The sequence below is a fragment of the Coregonus clupeaformis genome, chromosome 24, assembly GCF_020615455.1.
Source record: "Coregonus clupeaformis isolate EN_2021a chromosome 24, ASM2061545v1, whole genome shotgun sequence".
NCBI lineage: Eukaryota > Metazoa > Chordata > Actinopteri > Salmoniformes > Salmonidae > Coregonus > Coregonus clupeaformis.
The window spans coordinates 17,370,558-17,394,074 of NC_059215.1; the positions used below are offsets into that span (position 1 = coordinate 17,370,558).

At 44.7% G+C, this 23,517-nt stretch overlaps 1 protein-coding gene across 4 annotated transcripts in view; it reads left to right on the plus strand.

Moving 5' to 3' along the window:
• Positions 1 to 23,517, plus strand: part of LOC121537904 (formin-like protein 3) — an 83,574-nt gene that overhangs the window by 54,455 nt on the left and 5,602 nt on the right. For all 4 annotated transcript variants that reach the window (XM_041845548.2, XM_041845546.2, XM_041845549.2 and 1 more), the window contains 13 exons: positions 2,422 to 2,607; positions 2,904 to 3,053; positions 5,403 to 5,504; positions 5,852 to 6,239; positions 6,651 to 6,749; positions 7,092 to 7,216; positions 8,754 to 8,956; positions 9,696 to 9,999; positions 10,264 to 10,344; positions 15,789 to 15,918; positions 16,247 to 16,407; positions 16,791 to 16,892; positions 17,803 to 17,895. In XM_041845548.2, coding sequence (XP_041701482.1) covers positions 2,422 to 2,607; positions 2,904 to 3,053; positions 5,403 to 5,504; positions 5,852 to 6,239; positions 6,651 to 6,749; positions 7,092 to 7,216; positions 8,754 to 8,956; positions 9,696 to 9,999; positions 10,264 to 10,344; positions 15,789 to 15,918; positions 16,247 to 16,407; positions 16,791 to 16,892; positions 17,803 to 17,895 — 2,124 coding nt within the window. The remainder of the gene's footprint in view (positions 1 to 2,421; positions 2,608 to 2,903; positions 3,054 to 5,402; positions 5,505 to 5,851; positions 6,240 to 6,650; positions 6,750 to 7,091; positions 7,217 to 8,753; positions 8,957 to 9,695; positions 10,000 to 10,263; positions 10,345 to 15,788; positions 15,919 to 16,246; positions 16,408 to 16,790; positions 16,893 to 17,802; positions 17,896 to 23,517) is intronic.

The window sequence follows — 23,517 nt, forward strand, 5'->3', positions numbered from 1 at the left end:
TGGAATGCTTTTCCAACAGTCTTGAAGGAATTCCCACATATGCTGAGCACTTGTTGGCTGCTTTTCCTTCACTCTGCGGTCCGACTCATCCCAAACCATCTCAATTGGGTTAAGATCGGGGGATTGTGGAGGCCAGGTCATCTGATGCAGCACTCCATCACTCTCCTTCTTGGTCAAATATCCCTTACACAGCCTGGAGGTGTGTTGGGTCATTGTCCTGTTGAAAAACAAATGATAGTCCCATTAAGCCCAAACCAGATGGGATGGCGTATCGCTGTAGAATGCTGTGGTAGCCATGCTGGTTAAGTGTGCCTTGAATTCTAAATAAATCACAGACCGTGTCACCAGCAAAGCACCTCCACACCATAACACCTCTTCCTCCATGCTTTACGGTGGGAAATAGACATGCGGAGATCATACATTCACCCACACTGCGTCTCACAAAGACACAGCGGTTGGAACCAAAAATCTCCAATTTGGACTCCAGACCAAATGACAAATTTCCACCGGTCTAATGTCCATTGCTCGTTTTTCTTGACCCAAGCAAGTCTTTTCTTATTATTGGTGTCCTTAAGTAGTGGTTTCTTTGCAGCAATTCGACCATGAAGGTGTGATTCACACAGTCTCCTCTGAACAGTTGATGTTGAGATGTGTCTGTTACTTGAACTCTGTGAAGCATTTATTTGGGCTGCAATTTCTGAGGCTGGTAACTCTAATGAACTTATTCTCTGCAGCAGAGGTAACTCTGGGTCTTCCATTTCTGTGGTGGTCCTCATGAGAGCCAGTTTCATGCACTTGAAGAAACTTTCAAAGTTCTTGAAATGTTCCGCATTGACTGACCTTCATGTCTTAAAGTAATGATGGACTGTCGTTTCTCTTTGCTTATTTGAGCTGTTCTTGCCATAATATGTACTTGGTCTTTTACCAGATAGGGCTATCTTCTGTATACCCAGCCCCCCCCCCCCCCCCCCCCCACCCACACTCCTTGTCACAACAGAACTGATTGGCTCAAACGCATTAAGAAGGAAATAAATTCCACTAATTAACTTTTAAGAAGGCACACCTGTTAATTGAAATGCATTCCAGGTGACTACCTCATGAAGCTGGTTGAGAGAATGCAAAGAGTGTGTAAAGCTGTCATCAAGGCAATATATTTTGATTTGTTGAATAATTTTTTTGGTTACTACATGATTTTGGTTACTACATGATGTGTTATGTCATAGTTTTGATGTCTTCACTATTATTCATGTAAAATTAAAGAAAAACCCTTAATGAGTAGGTGTGTCCAAACTTTTGACTGGTAGTGTAGTTCTGTCCTTGAGCTGTTCTTGTCTATTAATGTTCTGTATTATGTCATGTTTCATGTTTTGTGTGGACCCCAGGAAGAGTAGCAGCTGCTTTCAGAACAGCTAATGGGGATCCTAATAAAATACCAATACCAACCAACCAACCAACCAACAGCTCTCTAGTGGGATTTTAAAATGTCATCATAATGACAGTTGACACTTTACTGAAATGTTTTGGGCCCTGGTCAAAAGTAGTGCACTATATAGGGGATAGGGTGCCATTTGGGACACACTCCTGTTTTATAGCCATATATGTTCTGTAATTAAGTATTAATTACAGCACAACAATTCTAGGCTAAAGAATGCTGATATGGAATAAGGGATTGGACTTGTGTCTTTATTAAAATCAGAGGGGTTTCTTTATGTTGGGAAATCAGCTCTGTGTTTGTATGTGTGTGTGTGTGTATCCGTTTGTGTGTGTATATGTGTGTGTGTGTATCCGTTTGTGTGTGTGTATGTGTGTATCTGTGTGTGTGTCTGGCGAGATCTTTATCCCTTTGCCTTATTTTATTCTGTTCCCTTCCCATGAATTCCTATAATCAGTCTTTTCATTGCAAATGGAGTGTGTTGACGTCTGCTTACACTCATAGCCTTGGCATCCCAGGCGGTATGTTTTTTGTTTTTATCATACTTCATTAATAAATTGAAGTATATTGAAGTATGTCCGTGATAAATATACTTTTGTATATTTTAAATGATCTAAATTGGAACAATTTTAAATACATGTAATGCCTTTAATGTCAACTTTATTAGTGTTTCATTAGGCATTCTGTAGGGAGGGAAGATTATCAGTAATTCAAAATAAAAAAATGATAACGGGTCACTCTCTAACCTGAGACTGTTATACAGCACAGCAACTCCATATGACAAAGAGACAGCCATACATTTTTATGTCAAATATATTGGAAAAATATTGGACCATATCGGACACTGAGGTGGTTCAGAAGTGAACATAACTGAAGTATATCCTACTCTATTGGACTGGAAGATTACTTTTTTCACTGCTTGGCAAACCTCCCCAAAATATGCTCAGGTCTGTATTGATCTAATACATTATCTTTCTATTCCTTTTCAGGTGTGCAAGGAGAAGCATCGCTTTGAGAAGCTGATGGACTATTTCCGTGTGGAGGATGGGAACATTGACTTCATGGTGGCCTGCATGCAGTTCATTAACATCGTGGTCCACTCAGTAGAAGACATGAACTTCAGGGTTCACCTGCAGTATGAGTTCACCATGCTGGGCCTAGATGACTACCTGGAGGTACGGAGGATGCTATAAATACAATATAATAAATCATCTAAATCATGTATTCATGAACAGTCACTAAAACCAGGGCCTGGAATTATACCTGGTCAGGTCAGGAAAAACTCCTGGCCCAACATCTACTTGAATGTCTTATGCCTTTTTGAGGCAGCATTTGAAGGCAGGAAGTGAAAATTGTCATTTTAAGTTCTGTCCCTTTTCCAAGATGCCTTTTAAAATGTTACCTTCTAAGGTACCTTCATATGTGTCTTACTGTGAATCACTGACCTGAACCTCTCCTTCTCTCCCTCCAGAAATCCAAGTACACAGAGAGTGACAAGCTGTCAGTCCAGATCCAGGCCTACCTGGAGAATGTGTTTGATGTGGGCGGCCTGCTGGAGGATGCAGAGACCAAGAACGTGGCTCTGGAGAAGGTGGAGGAACTGGAGGAACACCTGTCCCATGTAAGAACCACCAGACTGACCACCAGACTGACCACCAGACCACCAGACTGACTACCAGACCACCAGACTGACCACCAGACCACCAGACTGACAACCAGACCACCAGACTGACTACCAGACCACCAGACTGACTACCAGACCACCAGACTGACTACCAGACCACCAGACTGACAACCAGACCACCAGACTGACAACCAGACCACCAGACTGACCACCAGACCACCAGACTGACCACCAGACCACCAGACTGACTACCAGACCACCAGACTGACCACCAGACCACCAGACTGACTACCAGACCACCAGACTGACAACCAGACCACCAGACTGACTACCAGACCACCAAACCACCGACTGACTACCAGACAACCAGACTGACAACCAGACCACCAGACCACCAGACCACCAGACTGACTACCAGAACACCAGACCACCAGACTGACTACCAGACCACCAGACTGACTACCAGACCACCAGACTGACAACCAGACCACCAGACTGACTACCAGACCACCAAACCACCGACTGACTACCAGACCACCAGACTGACAACCAGACCACCAGACTGACTACCAGACCACCAGACTGACTACCAGACCACCAGACTGACTACCAGACCACCAGACTGACAACCAGACCACCAGACTGACTACCAGACCACCAGACTGACTACCAGACCACCAGACTGACTACCAGACCACCAGGCTGACCACCAGACTGAACACCAGACTGACCACCAGGCTGAACACCAGACCACCCACTATGCCTCTTTACAGGAGTGGGGATGTCTTGGGGATGTGGGGATGTCTTGGAAATACATGCATTCTATAGATTCTATATGTGTCCTTTTCCATTCTGAACATTTTACATGAAACGGTTCCATGAACAAAGTAATCAGGTACATCATTATTGTCTGATTAGGTCTTCTCTGGTGTGTCAGTCAGTCAGCAACACAAGTAAACAATCCACCAAACTGTTACAATGACAGAAAGGTCAGAGTCAGACATGCCGTCATCCTAAGAATTTCAAAACAAACCCTGCTTTCAGGGACCAGGAATTATGGGGGAGGAAGAGAGTGAAACATTCCACCCTAAGAATTCCTTTAGTTTACAACACGTGCTATCTGTCCAAATTCAAAAGTGAAAACTGTGTCAGCTCAGCCTCACTTACACTAGCTGTGTCATGTTGCTAGGCATATCACATTTCTTATTAATTCTGCAGAGAATACAGTACAGGAGAGAGAGAGAAAGACAAACAGACCCCACAGAGCCCCAGGACAATAACAACAACACAATTAGACCCAACCAAATCATGAGAAAACAAAAAGAGAATTACTTGACACATTGGAAAGAATTTTTAAAAAAACAGAGCAAACTAGAATGCTATTTGGCTCTAAACAGAGAGAACACAGCGGCAGAATACCTGACCACTGTGACTGACCCAAACTTAAGGAAAGCTTTGACTATGTACAGACTCAGTGAGCATAGCCTTGCTATTGAGAAAGGCCGCCGTAGGCAGACCTGGCTCTCAAGAGAAGAAGACAGGCTATGTGCACACTGCCCACAAAATGAGGTGGAAACTGAGCTGCACTTCCTAACCTCCTGCCAAATGTATGACCATATTAGAGACACATATTTCCCTCAGATTACAGAGATCCACAAAGAATTCGAAAACAAACCCAATTTTGATAAACTCCCTTATCTACTGGGTGAAAACCCACAGTGAGCCATCACAGCAGCAAGATTTGTGACCTGTTGCCACAAGAAAAGGGCAACCAGTGAAGAACAAACACCATTGTAAACAACAACCCATATTTATGTTTATTTATTTTCCCATTTGTACTTTAACTATTTGCACATTATTACAACACTGTATATAAACATAATATGACATTTGAAATGTCTTTATTCTTTTGGAACTTCTGAGTGTAATGTTTACTGTTAATATTTATAGTTTATTTCACTTTTGTTTACTATCTACTTCACTTGCTTTGGCAATGTTAACATACGTTTCCCATGCCAATAAAGCCCTGAATTGAATTGAGAGAGAGAGAGAGAGAGAGAGAGAGAGAGAGAGAGAGAGAGAGAGAGAGAGAGAGAGAGAGAGAGAGAGAGAGGGGGGGGGGGGGGGGAGAGAGAGAGAGAGGGGGGAGAGAGAGAGAGCGAGAGAGAGAGAGAGAGAGAGAGAGAGAGAGAGAGACTGGATCAATGCTTTAATTCACCTCCTCCTCCCCTTTCTCCATCTCTTTCTCCATACCTCTTGTCCTGTCTCTACACTCACTCCTTTTCTCTCCATGCCTCCTACCTTCTCTTACTTTGCTCACCCTCTATCCTCTCCACCCTGTACTAGGTGACGGAGAAGCTTCTGGACGTGGAGAATGAGACCATCATGAAAGTGGCTGACCTGGAGAAGCAGCTCCTACAGAAGGACAAGGATCTCCATGTCATACGGGTAAGATAAGCTAGTGATCACTATTATGATACAGAATTAAATTATCATTATATTTCTCATATACAGTATCAAATGTACTCTTGATGATTCAGTACAGCAATAGCGTGCATTCGCATGTCTCAATGTTGTATTAATATGTTGTTTTGCAACAGTGTTTTACAACTCCTGGAGAACTATATGTACGGCAATGGCAGAATAACATTAAAGTTTGATCAACTATGCTCTAGGAAGAATGCTATGATAGCAAATTGATTGGTAGGAAATGGAGTGATTATGATCCTGTATAGTTGGTGGAGTCATCATAGTGTGGTTTCTCTCTGTCTCCCAATGGTGTTCTGACCCAACAGGAGACGTATGAGTCGACCAACACCCAGGTCCACACCCTGAGGAGGATGATCAAGGAGAAGGACGCTGCCTTCCAGAGGAGCTTCAACATAGAGAAGCGCCTGCTGGAGATGGAACAGCAGGGGACCATCCGCCTCCGCAAGCAGCCGGACGGGGACATCGCCATCGAGCCCCTGGGAGGGGGCGGTGGTGGTGGTGGTGGAGGAGGAGGAGGGGGTGGAGGTCCGGGGGTGCTTCTGGGTGACTTTGGGCAGAATGGAGGGTTCTCAGTGGGGCCTGGAGGAGTAACAGGGCCAGGAGGACCAGGAGGACCAGGGACTAGTCTATCAAGGGCCAGTGAAGCACCACCTCCCCCACCTCCTCCTCCCCCTCCACTTCCCTCTGCTTTAGGTACAGTACCATGAGCAGTTATACTCTTTCACATCATTGTGCCGACTCCAACTGTACTGTGTTGGCTTTCTTTTCACATTGTCCTTCACAGCAGGGGTTCTCAACCTTTTCCATTCCGAGGCCCACTGAAAGGTTGAGAATCACTACTTTACAGCACGGTTCCAGGAACTATGGTGAAACACACACACACACACACACACACAGCTGGATGGACGCACAACATTAGTATATGCCACCATAAACCAATATGAATGATCTTCTATTCATCGTACTGATTTGGTACAGCATGTTAGAGCTCCACTAGTCTCTCTCACAGACATTCATAAGCTTGAGATTTGATTATGGCTCAGGAGAATAGAGCTACAGAGACTGCCGTTGTTTTATGCTGAGTGTTTGTCTTCTGTTCCACAGGAGAGAATGCTCCATGCCCACCTCCACCCCCACCCCCTCCTATGGCCCCGCCTCTACCAGGAACTGCACCCAATTTCATCCTCAATATGGGCCTATCAGGTAAGAGCATCTAAATATACTGTATTGCACATCTGCTACGGGGCCATTATGGTTAATCTAAACTAAAAAGGAACTTAGGGTGGAGTATAGAATGTGTTCAAAAGAATACAGTACAATATACAAGTCGGATTGTGTGATGGTAATATGCCTGATTTTCTATGTAATGGCTGTCCTAATTTTCTATGTAATGGCTGTCCTAATTTTCTATGTAATGGCTGTCCTGATTTTCTATGTAATGGCTGTCCTGATTTTCGATTAAATGGATGTCCTGATTTTCTATGTAATGGCTTTCCTGATTTTCTTTATAATAATAATAAGGACTCTAATAATGTCGGTCTGCAGCTATCAGGATCAAGAAGCCCATCAAGACCAAGTTCCGTCTGCCTATATTCAACTGGACCGCTCTGAAACCCAACCAGATCAATGGTACGGTCTTCAGTGAGATAGATGATGAAAGAGTACTAGAGGTGAGTCTACCAGTTCAGGACAAACTTCCCTTTACGGGCCTTCATCTGACCGTTTACCACCTTAATTAGGGGCCTTCATCTGACAGTTTACCTCTTAATTAGGGGCCTGAGTTGTTCTTAGTCATGTCGCATGGTCAGGAAAATAGGCCCTCAAGTGTGACAATCTGGCTCTATGGACTTTGATTTTGAGCCAGGGTTGTTCATTTCACTTGGGTGTATTTCTATGTTGGTTAGTCTAGGTTGTTTTTTCTATGTTTGGTCAATGACTCCCAATCGGAGGTAACGAGTGTCAGCTGTCGGCTCGTTATCTCTGATTGGGAGCCATATTTATACTGTGTGTTTTCACCTTGGGGTTGTGGGTTTTTGTTCCAAGTTTAGTCTTTGTTACTATTGGACTTCACTTTCGTCTTTTGTTTTGTATTGACGTGCTTTTCTAATTAAAAGTCATCATGTTCACTCGCAACGCTGCGCCTTGGTCCGCTTATTTAGACGATCGTGACACCTCAAGGCCCTACTCCTAACTCATTCAAGGCCCCACTCCTAATTCATTCAAGGCCCTACTCCTAATTCATTCAAGGCCCTACTCCTAATTCATTTAAGGCCCTACTCCTAACTCATTCAAGGCCCCAGTCTTAACTCATTCAAGGCCCTACTCCTAACTCATTCAAGGCCCTACTCCTAACTCATTCGAGGACCTACTCCTAATTCATTCAAGGCCCTACTCCTAACTCATTCAAAGCCCTACTCCTAACTCATTCAAGGCCCTACTCCTAACTCATTCAAGGACCTACTCCTAACGCATTCAAGGCCCTACTCCTAATTCATTCAAGGCCCTACTCCTAACTCATTCAAGGCCCCAGTCTTAACTCATTCAAGGCCCCAGTCTTAACTCATTCAAGGCCCTACTCTTAACTCATTCAAGGCCCCACTCTAACTCATTCAAGGCCCTACTCCTAACTCATTCAAGGCCCCAGTCTTAACTCATTCAAGGCCCTACTCCTAACTCATTCAAGGCCCCAGTCTTAACTCATTCAAGGCCCTACTCCTAACTCATTCAAGGCCCTACTCCTAACTCATTCAAGGCCCTACTCCTAACTCATTCAAGGCCCTACTCCTAACTCATTCAAGGACCTACTCCTAACTCATTCAAGGCCCTACTCCTAACTCATTCAAGGCCCCACTCCTAATTCATTCAAGGCCCTACTCCTAATTCATTCAAGGCCCTACTCCTAATTCATTCAAGGCCCTACTCCTAATTCATTCAAGGCCATACTCCTAACTCATTCAAGGCCCCACTCTAACTCATTCAAGGTCTTACTCCTAACTTGATCAAGACCCTACTCTTAACTCATTCAAAGCCCTTCTTCTAACTAATTAAATGCTGATTGTCAAACCATCCCTGCTTTGTTCCGTATGATTATTATTTTTTTGCACAAAAAACCCCTCCTAACTGAAACATTTTCCTTGTCATAGAAAATGGACATGCTTTGAGGTATCACCTTTGACTGAGTGTATCGTGTGTGTTGTCTGTCTATAGGACCTGGATGTGGAGAAGTTTGAGGAACTGTTTAAGACCAAGGCCCAGGGTCCAGTGGTGGACCTGAGTGGCCCCAAGACCAAGGTGTCTCAAAAGGCTGTCAATAAGGTCTCCCTGCTGGACGCAAACCGCTCCAAGAACCTGGCTATCACCCTGAGGAAGGCCAACAAGAGCACTGAAGAGATCTGCAAAGCCATACAGACGTACGTACTGTAGCCTATAGCTTGCTCTCCATCAATCAATCACATCAACAATTCAGTTGTCAAAGTGCTTTACAGTGACCAGCCAAGCAGAAGCACAGTGGCAAGGAAACACTCCCTAGAAGGAAGAAACCTAGAGAGGAGGCAGACTCAGAATGTTATGTTTCCAACCTGTCTCCCGTCCTGTCGGATGTTTATAACCTGTCTCCCCCGTCTGATGTTTATAACCCGTCTCCCCCGTCTGATGTTTATAACCCGTCTCCCCCTGTCTGATGTTTCTAACCTGTCCCGTCTGATGTTTCTAACCTGTCTCCCCGTCTGATGTTTCTAACCTATCCTGTTTGATGTTTCTAACCTGTCCTGTCTGATATTTCTAACCTGTCTCCCCCCATCTGATATTTCTAACCTGTCTCCCACTTGTCTGATGTTTCTAACCTGTCTCATGTTTCGAACCTGTCCTGTCTGATGTTTCTAACCTGTCTCCCACCTGTCTGATGTTTCTAACCTGTCTCCCTCCTGTCTAATGTTTCTAACCTGTCCTGTCTGATGTTTCTAACCTGTCTTGTCTGATGTTTCTAACCTGTCTCCCCGTCTGATGTTTCTAACCTGTCCTGTTTGATGTTTCTAACCTGTCCTGTCTGATGTTTCTAACCTGTCTCCCCATTTGATGTTTCTAACATGTCCCGTCTGATGTTTCTAACCTTTCAGTATTGTAACCTGTACTATATTTTTCTCCCTATAGCTTTGACCTGAAGGCCCTGCCGGTGGACTTCGTGGAGTGTCTGATGCGTTTCCTTCCAACGGAGGCGGAGGGGAAGATGATGCGTCAGTACGAGCGGGAGCGGCGACCGCTGGACGCGCTGACGGACGAGGACCGATTCATGCTCTTCTTCTCCAAGATCGAAAGGCTCACCCAGAGGATTAATATTATTACGTTCGTAGGGAACTTCTCAGACAACGTCAACATGCTAACCCCGCAGCTCAATGCCATTATCGCAGCGTCCGCATCCGTCAAGTCTTCACCCAAGTTAAAACGAATGCTAGAGGTAAGGGTTCTCTCATCGTGATCGTCCATCATCAGCGATTAAACTGGTTTGAATTGGAAGAGAAGCATCCTTTCACATTATCTGTCAGTGGTGAGTTTCCCAAAAGATTCATAGCACTAAGATCATCCAGGTCAATTGTAGGCAATGGACGAAAGATGCTCTTAGTGCAACAAAGCTGTAGGGAAACTCAGTAGCTTTTGCTTGACCATGGCCACATTAGTATGGTGCTAAGATGTTTATTCTTTACTTTCTGTACTCTCATAGATCATCTTAGCCCTGGGAAACTACATGAACAGCAGCAAGAGAGGATCTGTGTATGGCTTCAAACTACAAAGTCTTGATCTGGTGAGTACTGTATGATACAAAGTAGCACATTCTAGAGAGTTGCTCTCTGCAAGTCCTCAAGAGACTGCTCAAGGGCTACACTTTTCAAGATGTACTCCTCCAGAATGAAAAGATCCTTGGCTGTAATGAATGGCGCCGGAGAAGATGGCTGCCGTTTTACAGCCCTCTAACCAATTGTACTATTATGTGTGTTTTTCCGCGTAATTTGTAATTTATTTTGTACATAATGTTTCTGCCATCGTCTCTTATAACCAAAAAGAGCTTCTGGATATCAGGACAGCGATTACTCACCTCGTATTGGACGAAGATTTTTTCTTCAACGAGGTGGCCGCGAAGGATATCCTACAGACACCAGACAAGGCCCAAATCCCTGTCATTCGCATGAGAAAGAGACAGAGATATCGTGGACGTAGGTCGGGGTACCTTGTAAGGATCCGACAGCGAGCGAGTAAACTGCCTCTTCCATCAATCCTATTAGCCAATCTTCAATCATTTGAGAATAAATTGGATGACCTAAGATTACGGTTATCCTACCAACGGGACATTAAAAACTGTAATATCTTATGTTTCACCGAGTCGTGGCTGAACGACGAAATGGACAACATACAGCTAGCGGGCTATACGCTACATCGGCAGGATAGAACGGCTGACTCCGGTAAGACAAGGGGTGGCGGTCTGTGTATATTTGTAAACAACAGCTGGTGCACAAAATCAAATACTAAGGAAGTCCTGAGGTTTTGCTCGCCTGAGGTAGAGTATCTTATGATAAGCTGTAGACCACACTATTTACCAAGAGAGTTTTCATCTATATTTTTCATACAGTGAGGGAAAAGAGTATTTGATCCCCTGCTGATTTTGTACGTTTGCCCACTGACAAAGACATGATCAGTCTATAATTTTAATGGTAGGTTTATTTAAACAGTGAGAGACAGAATAACAACAAAAAAATCCAGAAAAACGCATGTAAAAAATGTTATAAATTGATTTGCATTTTAATGAGGGAAATAAGTATTTGACCCCTCTGCAAAACATGACTTAGTACTTGGTGGCAAAACCCTTGTTGGCAATCACAGAGGTCAGACGTTTCTTGTAGTTGGCCACCAGGTTTGCACACATCTCAGGAGGGATTTTGTCCCACTCCTCTTTGCAGATCTTCTCCAAGTCATTAAGGTTTCGAGCCTGACGTTTGGCAACTCGAACCTTCAGCTCCCTCCACAGATTTTCTATGGGATTAAGGTCTGGAGACTGGATAGGCCACTCCAGGACCTTAATGTGCTTCTTCTTGAGCCACTCCTTTGTTGCCTTGGCCATGTGTTTTGGGTCATTGTCATAATGGAGTACCCATCCACAACACATTTTCAATGCCCTGGCTGAGGGAAGGAGGTTCTCATCCAAGATTTGACAATACATGGCCCCGTCCATCGTCCCTTTGATGCGGTGAAGTTGTCCTGTCCCCTTAGCAGAAAAACACCCCCAAAGCATAATGTTTCCACCTCCATGTTTGACGGTGGGGATGGTGTTCTTGGGGTCATAGGCAGCATTCCTCCTCCTCCAAACACAGCGAGTTGAGTTGATGCCAAAGAGCTCGATTTTGGTCTCATCTGACCACAACACTTTCACCCAGTTCTCCTCTGAATCATTCAGATGTTCATTGGCAAACTTCAGACGGCCCTCTGCTTTCTTGAGCAGGGGGACCTTGCGGGCGCTGCAGGATTTCAGTCCTTCACAGCGTAGTGTGTTACCAATTGTTTTCTTGGTGACTATGGTCCCAGCTGCCTTGAGATCATTGACAAGATCCTCCCGTGTAGTTCTGGACTGATTCTTCACCGTTCTCATGATCATTGCAACACCACGAGGTGAGATCTTGCATGGAGCCCCAGGCCGAGGGAGATGAACAGTTATTTTGTGTTTCTTTCATTTGCGAATAATTGCACCAACTGTTGTCACCTTCTCACCAAGCTGCTTGGCGATGGTCTTGTAGCCCATTCCAGCCTTGTGTAGGTATACAATCTTGTCCCTGACATCCTTGGAGAGCTCTTTGGTCTTGGCCATGGTGGAGAGTGGAATCTGATTGATTGATTGCTTCTGTGGACAGGTGTCTTTTATACAGGTAACAAGCTGAGATTAGGAGCACTCCCTTTAAGAGTGTGCTCCTAATCTCAGCTCGTTACCTGTATAAAAGACACCTGGGAGCCAGAAACCTTTCTGATTGAGAGGGGGTCAAATACTTATTTCCCTCATTAAAATGCAAATCAATTTCTAAAAAAATTCTGTCTCTCACTGTTCAAATAAACCTACCATTAAAATGATAGACTGATAATTTCTTTGTCAGTGGGCAAACATACAAAATCAGCATGGGATGAAATACTTTTTTCCCTCACTGTAGCTGTCTATTTACCACCACAAACCAATGCTGGCATTAAGATTGCACTAAATTAGCTGTATAAGGCCATAAGTGAACAGGAAAACGCTCATCCAGAGGCAGCGCTCCTAGTGGCCGGGGACTTTAATGCAGGGAAACTTAAATCCATTCTACCTCATTTCTACCAGCATGGTAAATGTGCAACCAGAGGAAAAAAAACTCTAGACCACCTTTACTCCACACACAGAGACGCATACAAAGCTCTCCCTCGCCCTCCATTTGGCAAATCTGACCATAACTATATCCTCCTGATTCCTGCTTATAAGCAAAGACTAAAGCAGGAAGCACCAGTGACTCGGTTAATAAAAAAGTGGTCAGATGACGCAGATGCTAAGCTACAGGACTGTTTTGCTAGCACAGACTGGAACATGTTCCGGGATTCTTCAGATAGCATTGAGGAGTACACCACATCAGTCACTGGCTTCATCAATAAGTGCATCGATGATGTCGTCCCCACAGTGACCGTACGTACATACCCCAACCAGAAGCCATGGATTACAGGAAACATCCGCACTGAGCTAAAGGGTAGAGCTTCCGCTTTCAAGGAGCGGGACTCTAACCCGGACGCTTATAAGAAATCCCGCTATGCCCTCCGACGAACCATCAAACAGGCAAAGAGTCAATACAGGACTAAGATTGAATCGTACTACACCGGCTCTGACGCTCGTCGGATGTGGCAGGGCTTGAAAACTATTACAGACTACAAAGGGAAGCACAGCCGCGAGCTGCCCAGTGACACAAGACTTCCAGACGAGCTAAACCACTTCTATGCTCGCTTCGAGGCAAGCAACACTGAAGCATGCATGAGAGCACCAGCTGTTCCGGATGACTATGTGATCACGCTCTCCGTAGCCGATGTGAGTAAGACTTTTAAGCAGGTCAACATTCACAAGGCCGCAGGGCCAGACGGATTACCAGGACGTGTACTCCGAGCATGTGCTGACCAACTGGCAAGTGTCTTCACTGACATTTTCAACATGTCCCTGACTGAGTCTGTAATACCAACATGTTTCAAGCAGACCACCATAGTCCCCGTGCCCAAGGACACTAAGATAACCTGCCTAAATGACTACCGACCCGTAGCACTGACGTCTGTAGCCATGAAGTGCTTTGAAAGGCTGGTCATGGCTCACATCAACACCATTATCCCAGAAACCCTAGACCCACTCCAATTTGCATACCGCCCCAACAGATCCACAGATGATGCAATCTCTATTGCACTCCACACTGCCCTTTTCCACCTGGACAAGAGGAACACCTACGTGAGAATGCTATTCATTGACTACAGCTCAGCATTCAACACCATAGTGCCCTCAAAGCTCATCGCTAAGCTAAGGATCCTGGGACTAAACACCTCCCTCTTCAACTGGATCCTGGACTTCCTGACGGGCCACCCCCAGGTGGTAAGGGTAGGTAACAACACATCTACCACACTGATCCTCAACACGGGGGCCCCTCAGGGGTGCGTTCTCAGTCCCCTCCTGTACTCCCTGTTCACCCATGACTGCATGGCCAGGCACGACTCCAACACCATCATTAAGTTTGCAGACGACACAACAGTGGTAGGTCTGATCACCGACAACAATGAGACAGCCTATAGGGAGGAGGTCAGAGACCTGGCCGTGTGGTGCCAGGATAACAACCTCTCCCTCAACGTGACCAAGACAAAGGAGATGATTGTGGACTACAGGAAAAATAAGAGGACTGAGCACGCCCCCATTCTCATCGACGGGGCTGTAGTGGAACAGGTTGAGAGCTTCAAGTTCCTTGGTGTCCACATCACCAACGAACTATCATGTTCCAAACACACCAAGACAGTCGTGAAGAGGGCACGACAAAGCCTATTCCCCCTCAGGAGACTGAAAAGATTTGGCATGGGTCCTCAGATCCTCAAAAAATTCTACAGCTGCACCATAGAGAGCATCCTGACTGGTTGCATCATCGCCTGGTATGGCAACTGTTCGGCCTCCAACCGCAAGGCACTACAGAGGGTAGTGCGTACGGCCCAGTACATCACTGGGGCCAAGCTTCCTGCCATCCAGGACCTCTATACCAGGCGGTGTCAGAGGAAGGCCCTCAAAATTGTCAAAGACTCCAGCCACCCTAGTCATAGACTGTTCTCTCTGCTACCGCACGGCAAGCGGTACCGGAGTGCCCAGTCTAGGTCCAAAATACTTCTCAACAGCTTCTACCCCCAAGCCATAAGACTCCTGAACAGCTAATCATGGCTACCCGGACTATTTGCACTGCCCCCCCACCCCATATTTTTACGCTGCTGCTACTCTGTTAATTATTTATGCATAGTCACTTTAACTCTACCCAAATGTACATATTACTTCAACTACCTCAACTAGCCGGTGCCCCCGCACATTGACTCTGCACCGGTACCCCCCTGTATATATAGCCTCCCTACTGTTATTTTATTTTACTTCTGCTCTTTTTTTCTCAACACTTTTTCGTTGTTGTTTTATTTTAATTTTTTATTAAAAATAAATGCACTGTTGGTTAAGGGCTGTAAGTAAGCATTTCACTGTAATGTCTGCACCTGTTGTATTCGGCGCATGTGGCCAATAATTTGATTTGATTTGATTTGATATGTATTCTGGTCATGTATTCAGTTCCAGGTGTTCCGTTTATCTCCACGTTAGTTATACAAGGCTACACTTGTACACTTGTTTCAAGAGTGATAAAAGAGGCTGATATGTATTCTGGTTGTGTATATCTTTTTCTCATTCAGCTGCTGGAATCTAGTTATAAAAGCCTACATATGTATCAGTGGAGGCTGCTGAGGGGAGAAGGGCTCATAAAAATGGTTGGAACGGAGCCAATGGAATGGCATCAAACCATGGGTTTGATGTATTTGATGCCATTCCACCAATTCTGCTCCAGACATTACCACGAGCCCGTCCTCCCCAATTAAGGTGCCACCAACGTCCTGTGATGTGTACACTTGTTTGGAAATGTACTCCTCCAGAGTAAGTGAAAAGAGCCTTGACTGATATGTAATCTTCTCCTCCCCTAGCTACTGGACACTAAGTCTACAGACAGGAAGATGACTCTGCTCCACTACATAGCTGTGGTTGTCAAGGAGAAGTATCCTGAGCTGGCTAACTTCTTCAACGAACTGCACTTTGTGGACAAAGCTGCTGCAGGTGAATACACAGTTACACACACAGACACCATGCAACTGGAATGGGATTATTCTCTTCTCACTGTATGAAGAAGACTACAGCACAGTTGAAATGAGGAGGCTTGATATTTTTGTGTGTGTGTGCGTGCGTGCATGCGTGCGTGCGTGCGTGTGGGGTCCTCTGTAGCTCAATTGGTAGAGCATGGCGCTTGTAACGCCAGGGTAGTGGGTTCGATCCCCGGGACCACCCATACGTAAAACTGTATGCACACATGACTGTAAGTCGCTTTGGATAAAAGCGTCTGCTAAATGGCATTATATTATTTATTTTTATTATTATCTCTCTCTAGTGTCTCTGGAGAATGTGCTGCTGGACGTGCGGGAGCTGGGTAAAGGGATGGATCTGATCAGGAGAGAGTCTAGTCTCCATGACCACTCTGTTCTCAAGGGCTTCCTCCAGACCAGCGACACTCAGCTGGACAAACTGCAGAAGGATGCCAAGACCGCTGAGGTACTCACCCCACCTCCATCCTATCAAAACTACAAACATCCTATCAAAACTACAAACTTAATTTTTCAACACTAACGTCGCTAACATTTTAAACTTGTAAACTTCTTCCGCTACTGCAAAAATATTTTTTGACCACTAAAACAAGCACACAATTTTTCTTCAGGAAAAATACCTCTTCTAAAACTACCAACTGGTCAAAACACAACACAACACACTGTAACACGAAACAACACCTCTTACTTCCTAGACACAGCACAACAAAGGCCAAAACGCCTGTGCAACAATACAGCACAACACTATAGAAAAGGCTTTGTTAAGGTTTGCAATGTTGACAAATGTTGTGTTCCTACCCTTGACACTTCTCTCTCCCGGGTCATTTCTAGGAAGCCTTCAACAATGTGGTGAACTACTTTGGGGAGAGTTCCAAGACTACTCCTCCCTCCGTGTTCTTCCCTGTGTTTGTGCGATTCATCAGAGCTTACAAGGTAAGGAAGGACCAAACAACACACGTCTTCTACAGGGGTCACGTATGTAACAGGCCACTTAGCTAACACTGTTATCCAAAGTGACTTATTGTAAAGTGAGTTCATACATGTAGGATGTGTATGTGATCCCTGTAGGAAATGAACCCACGACCTTGTAGTGACGTGTGTCACTAGCTCCACACTTTTACCAACTGAGCCACACAGGGCCATGTTTAGGTTACTCTCTCTGTCCTATGGGAGTTAGCCTATCCTTGGTTAGCCTTGCTGCCTCCCAGAGAAGAGCAGAACTGTCTGTGTGCCACAGGACAGGGTGTAGACTGGAGTCACAGATCTAATAACAGGAAGGGCCAGCTGGGTCAGAGCAGTAGCTGTGGTGTTTAAACTGGGCCCGTCTCCCCCCTTCCCACCTGCCTTTCCCTCCTACCCCTGCCTCCCCCTTCTGACCCCTGGACCAATGACCCCGCCCTGCACTCTGCCTCCCCCGGATGGACAGCTCTGTCCTGCCACACAGACACCTTCCTGAGATTGTTCTCTACACGGATTTATGGATCTGTTGAAGAAACGTGCAGTGCAGCAAAAGGATCTGTGCGTTTGAATGCATTTGTGTGTGTTGTGTGTGTTTGTGTGTGTGTGTGTGTGTGTGTTTGTGTGTGTGTGTTAGAGAGAAACAGGGAGGGTGAAGAGCGAAAGACACACATACGCACAGAGAAAATGAATGGTGCTGACTGTTTAGCTACATGAAAGTATGTTCTCTCTATGTTTATTTAACACCCAGATCCAGTTAATCTATTATAAAATATAATATTTCCATAGCTTGGCTTAGCCAGTTTCTTGATTTGGACTATTGAGTTGTAGTCTCTTTTCTGAGTTTTCTCTGAATGGCGTCCATTTTGTGTTGTCCTCCCTACAGGATGCGGTGGATGACAATGAGCAGAGGAAAAAGCAGGAGAAAGCCATGAGAGAGAAGTTACTGGCTCAGGAGGCCAAGCAACATGAGCCCAAGGTACAATACTAGAAGTCTCCCTAGCCCTGACTCTGACAGACAAGGCCCAAAATTATTTTTTTCATTGGCAAGATTAGCAAATTTAGGCATGACATGCCAGCAACAAATGCTGACAAATGCTGACACATCCATGTATATCTGACCAAATTATGAAAGACAAGCATTTTGAATTCTGTGAAGTGAGTGTGGAAGAGGTGAAACAATGATTGTTGTCTATCAACAATGACAAGCCACCAGGGTCTGACAACTTGGATGGAGAATTACTGAGGATAATAGCGGACGATATTGCCACTCCTATTTGCCATATCTTCAATTTAAGCCTACTAGAAAGTGTGTGCCCTCAGGCATGGAGGAAAGCAAAAGTAATTCCGCTAAGAATAGTAAAAAAAACTTTACTGGCACAAATAGCCGACCAATCAGCCTGTTACCAACCCTTAGGAAACTTTTGGAAAAAATGGTGTTTGACCAGATACAATGATATTTTACAGTAAACAAATTGACAACAGACTTTCAGTACGCTTATAGGGAAGGACATTCAACAAGCACAGCACTTACAAAAATGACTGATGATTGGCTGAGAGAAATTTATGATAAAAATTGTGGGGGCTGTTTTGTTAGACTTCAGTGCGGCTTTTGACATTATCGATCATAGTCTGCTGCTGGGGAAACATATGTGTTATGGCTTTACACCCCCTGCTATATTGTGGATAAAGAGTTATCTGTCTAACAAAACACAGAGGGTGTTCTTTAATGGAAGCTTCTCCAACAAAATCCAGGTACAATCAGGAATTCCCCAGGGCAGCTGTCTAGTCCCCTTACATTTTTCAATCTTTACTAATGACATGCCACTGGCTTTAAGTAAAGCCAGTGTGTCTATGTATGCGGAGGACTCAACACTATACACGTCAGCTACTACAGTGATTGAAATGACTGCAACACTTAACAAAGAGCTGCAGTTAATTTCAGAATGGGTGGCAAGGAATAAGTTAGTCCTAAATATTTAAAAAATGAAAAGCATTGTATTTGGGACAAATCATTCACTAAACCCTAAACCTCAACTAAATCTTTAATGAATAATGTGGAAATTGAGCAAGTTGAGGTGACTAAACTGCTTGGAGTAACCCTGGATTGTAAACTGTCATTGTCAAAACATATTGATACAACAGTAGCTAAAATGGGGAGAAGTCTTTCCATAATAAAGCACTGCTCTGCCTTCTGTTCAGTCGTGTGGTCAGGTGCCATAAAGAGGGACTTAGGAAAATTGCAATTGGCTCAGAACAGGGCAGCACGGCTGGCCCTTGGATGTACACAGAGAGCTAACATTAATAATTTGCATGTCAATCTCTCCTGGCTCAAAGTGGAGGAGAGATTGACTTCATCACTACTTGTATTTGTGAGAGGTATTGACATGTTGAATGCACAGAGCTGTCTGTTTGAACTACACAGCTCGAACACCCATGCATACCCCAAAAGCCATGCCACAAGAGGTCTCTTCACAATCCCCATGTCCAGAACAGACTATGGGAGGCGCACAGTACTACATAGAGCCATGACTACATGGAACTCTATTCCACATCCAGTATAGTGCCTTGCAAAAGTATTCATCCCCCTTGGCATTTTTCCTATTTTGTTGCATTACAACCTGTAATTTAAATGGATTTATATTTGGATTTCATGTAATGGACATACACAAAATAGTCCAAATTGGTGAAGTGAAATGAAAAACCAAACTTGTTTAAAAAAATTCAAATAAATGAATAACGGAAAAGTGGTGCGTGCATACCAATTGTGCAAGTTCTCCCACTTAAAAAGATGAGAGAGGCCTGTAATTTGCATCATAGGTACACGTCAACTATGACAGACAAAATGAGAAGAAAAAAAATCCAGAAAATCACATTGTAGGATTTTTTATGAATTTATTTGGAAATTATGGTGGAAAATAAGTATTTGGTCAATAACAAAAGTTTCTCAATACTTTGTTATATACCCTTTGTTGGCAATGACACAGGTCAAACGTTTTCTGTAAGTCTTCACAAGGTTTTCACACACTGTTGCTGGTATTTTGGCCCATTCCTCCATGCAGATCTCCTCTAGAGCAGTGATGTTTTGGGGCTGTCGCTGGGCAACACGGACTTTCAACTCCCTCCAAAGATTTTCTATGGGGTTGAGATCTGGAGACTGGCTAGGCCACTCCAGGACCTTGAAATGCTTCTTACGAAGCCACTCCTTCGTTGCCCGGGCGGTGTGTTTGGGATCATTGTCATGCTGAAAGACCCAGCCACGTTTCATCTTCAATGCCCTTGCTGATGGAAGGAGGTTTTCACTCAAAATCTCACGATACATGGCCCCATTCTTTCTTTCCTTTACACGGATCAGTCGTCCTGGTCCCTTTGCAGAAAAACAGCCCGAAGCATGATGTTTCCACGCCCATGCTTCACAGTAGGTATGGTGTTCTTTGGATGCAACTCAGCATTCTTTGTCCTCCAAACACGACGAGTTGAGTTTTTACCAAAAAGTTATATTTTGGTTTCATCTGACCATATGACATTCTCCCAATCCTCTTCTGGATCATCCAAATGCACTCTAGCAAACTTCAGACGGGCCTGGACATGTACTGGCTTAAGCAGGGGGACACGTCTGGCACTGCAGGATTTGAGTCCCTGGCGGCGTAGTGTGTTACTGATGGTAGGCTTTATTACTTTGGTCCCAGCTCTCTGCAGGTCATTCACTAGGTCCCCCCGTGTGGTTCTGGGATTTTTGCTCACCGTTCTTGTGATCAATTTGACCCCACGGGGTGAGATCTTGCGTGGAGCCCCAGATCGAGGGAGATTATCAGTGGTCTTGTATGTCTTCCATTTCCTAATAATTGCTCCCACAGTTGATTTCTTCAAACCAAGCTGCTTACCTATTGCAGATTCAGTCTTCCCAGCCTGGTGCAGGTCTACAATTTTGTTTCTGGTGTCCTTTGACAGCTCTTTGGTCTTGGCCATAGTGGAGTTTGGAGTGTGACTGTTTGAGGTTGTGGACAGGTGTCTTTTATACTGATAACAAGTTCAAACAGGTGCCATTAATACAGGTAATGAGTGGAGGACAGAGGAGCCTCTTAAAGAAGAAGTTACAGGTCTGTGAGAGCCAGAAATCTTGCTTGTTTGTAGGTGACCAAATACTTATTTTCCACCATAATTTGCTAATAAATTCATTAAAAATCCTACAATGTGATTTTCTGGAATTTCTTTTCTCAATTTGTCTGTCATAGTTGACGTGTACCTATGATGAAAATTACAGGCCTCTCACATCTTTTTAAGTGGGAGAACTTGCACAATTGGTGGCTGACTAAATACTTTTTTTCCCCACTGTATGTATTCACCCCCTTTGCCATGAAGACCCTAAATAAGATCTGGTGCAACCAATTACCTTCAGAAGTCACATAATTAGTTAAATAATGTCCACCTGTTTGCAATCTAAGTGTCACATGATCTCAGTATATATACACCTGTTCTGAAAGGCCCCAGAGTCTACAACACCACTAAGCAAGGGGCACCACCAAGCAAGCGGCACCATGAAGACCAAGGAGCTCTCCAAACAGGTCAGGGACAAAGTTGTGGAGAAGTACAGATCAGGGTTGGGTTATAAAAAATATCAGAAACTTTGAACATCCCACGGAGCACCATTAAATCCATTATTTAAAAAATGGAAAGAATATGGCACCACAATAAACCTGCCAAAAGAGGGCCACCCACCAAAACTCACGGACCAGGCAAGGAGGGTATTAATTAGAGAGGCCAAAGATAACCCTGAAGGAGCTGCAAAGCTCCACAGCGGAGATTGGAGTATCTGTCCATAGGACCACTTTAAGCTGTACACTCCACAGAGCTGGGCTTTATGGAAGAGTGGCCAGAAAAAAGCAATTGCTTAAAGAAAAAAATAAGCAAACACGTTTGGTGTTCGCCAAAAGGCATGTGGGAGACTCCCCAAACATATGGAAGAAGGTACTCTGGTCAGATGAGACTAAAATTGAGCTTTTTGGCCATCAAGGAAAACGCTATGTGTGGCGCAAACCCAACACCTCTCATCACCCCGAGAACACCATCCCCACAGTGAAGCATGGTGGTGGCAGCATCATGCTGTGGGGATGTTTTTCATCAGCAGGGACTGGGAAACTAGTCAGAATTGAAGGAATGATGGATGGCGCTAAATACAGGGAAATTCTTTCAGTCTTCCAGAGATTTGAGACTGGGACGGAGGTTCACCTTCCAGCAGGACAATGGCCCTAAGCATACTGCTAAAGCAACACTCGAATGGTTTAAGGGGAAACATTGAAATGTCTTGGAATGGCCTAGTCAAAGCCCACACCTCAATCCAATTGAGAATCTGTGGTATGACTTAAAGATTGCTGTACACCAGCGGAACCCATCCAACTTGAAGGAGCTGGAGCAGTATTGCCTTGAGGAATTGGCAAAAATCCCAGTGGCTAGATGTACCAAGCTTATAGAGACATACCCCAAGAGACTTGCAGCTGTAATTGCTGCAAAAGGTGGCTCTATAAAGTATTGACTTTTTTTGTCTTATTTCTTGTTTGTTTCACATAAAAATATATTTTGCATCTTCAAAGTGGTAGGCATGTTGTGTAAATCAAATGATACAAACCCCCCAAAAAATCAATTTTAATTCCAGGTTGTAAGGCAACAAAATAGGAAAAATGCCAAGGGGGGTGAATAATTTCGCAAGCCACTGTAACTCATGCAAGCAGTAAAATTAGATTTAAAAAACAGATACAAATACACCTTATGGAATAGTGGGGACTGTGAAGAGACACAAACACAGGCACAGACACATAACAAATACAAATACTCAAACTGGACTCAACTAACATTAGTAACGTTGAGCTTAGAGTACTATAGAATTTAGACTAAATGGTGGATATGACCACCTGACTGACCACCAGGCCACCAGACTGACCACCAGACTACCAGACTGACCACCTGACTGACCACCAGACCACCAGACTGACCACCAGGCCACCAGACTGACCACCAGACCACCAGACTGACCACCAGGCTGACCACCAGACCACCAGACTGACCACCAGGCCACCAGACTGACCACCAAACCACCAGACTGACCACCAGACTACCAGACTGACCACCAGACCACCAGACTGACCACCAGGCTGACCACCTGACTGACCACCAGACTGACCACCAGACTGACCACCAGGCTGACCACCTGACTGACCACCAGGCTGACCACCAGGCTGACCACCTGACTGACCACCAGACCAAATGTGGGAGAGACAGACAGCAAGGTTTATACAAATCTTCGCTGTTGAAAACGAAATGCTAGTCTAAAAGAAATGGGAGATAATGTCTAGATTATTTTTATAGCGGAGATTGCCTGGCTGGGCTGATGAGACAGTTGAATGCGCAGTGAGATGGAACAGAGTAAATAGGCATTTCAACGTCATAACTTTAGCCGGTGGTAACTTGTGGAATAGACACCAGCTGGAATGCCCCCCGTGTAGCTCAGTTGGTAGAGCATGGCGCTTGCAACGCCAGGGTTGTGGGTTCGATTCCCACGGGGGGCCAGTATGAAAAAATGCATGCACTCACTAACTGTAAGTTG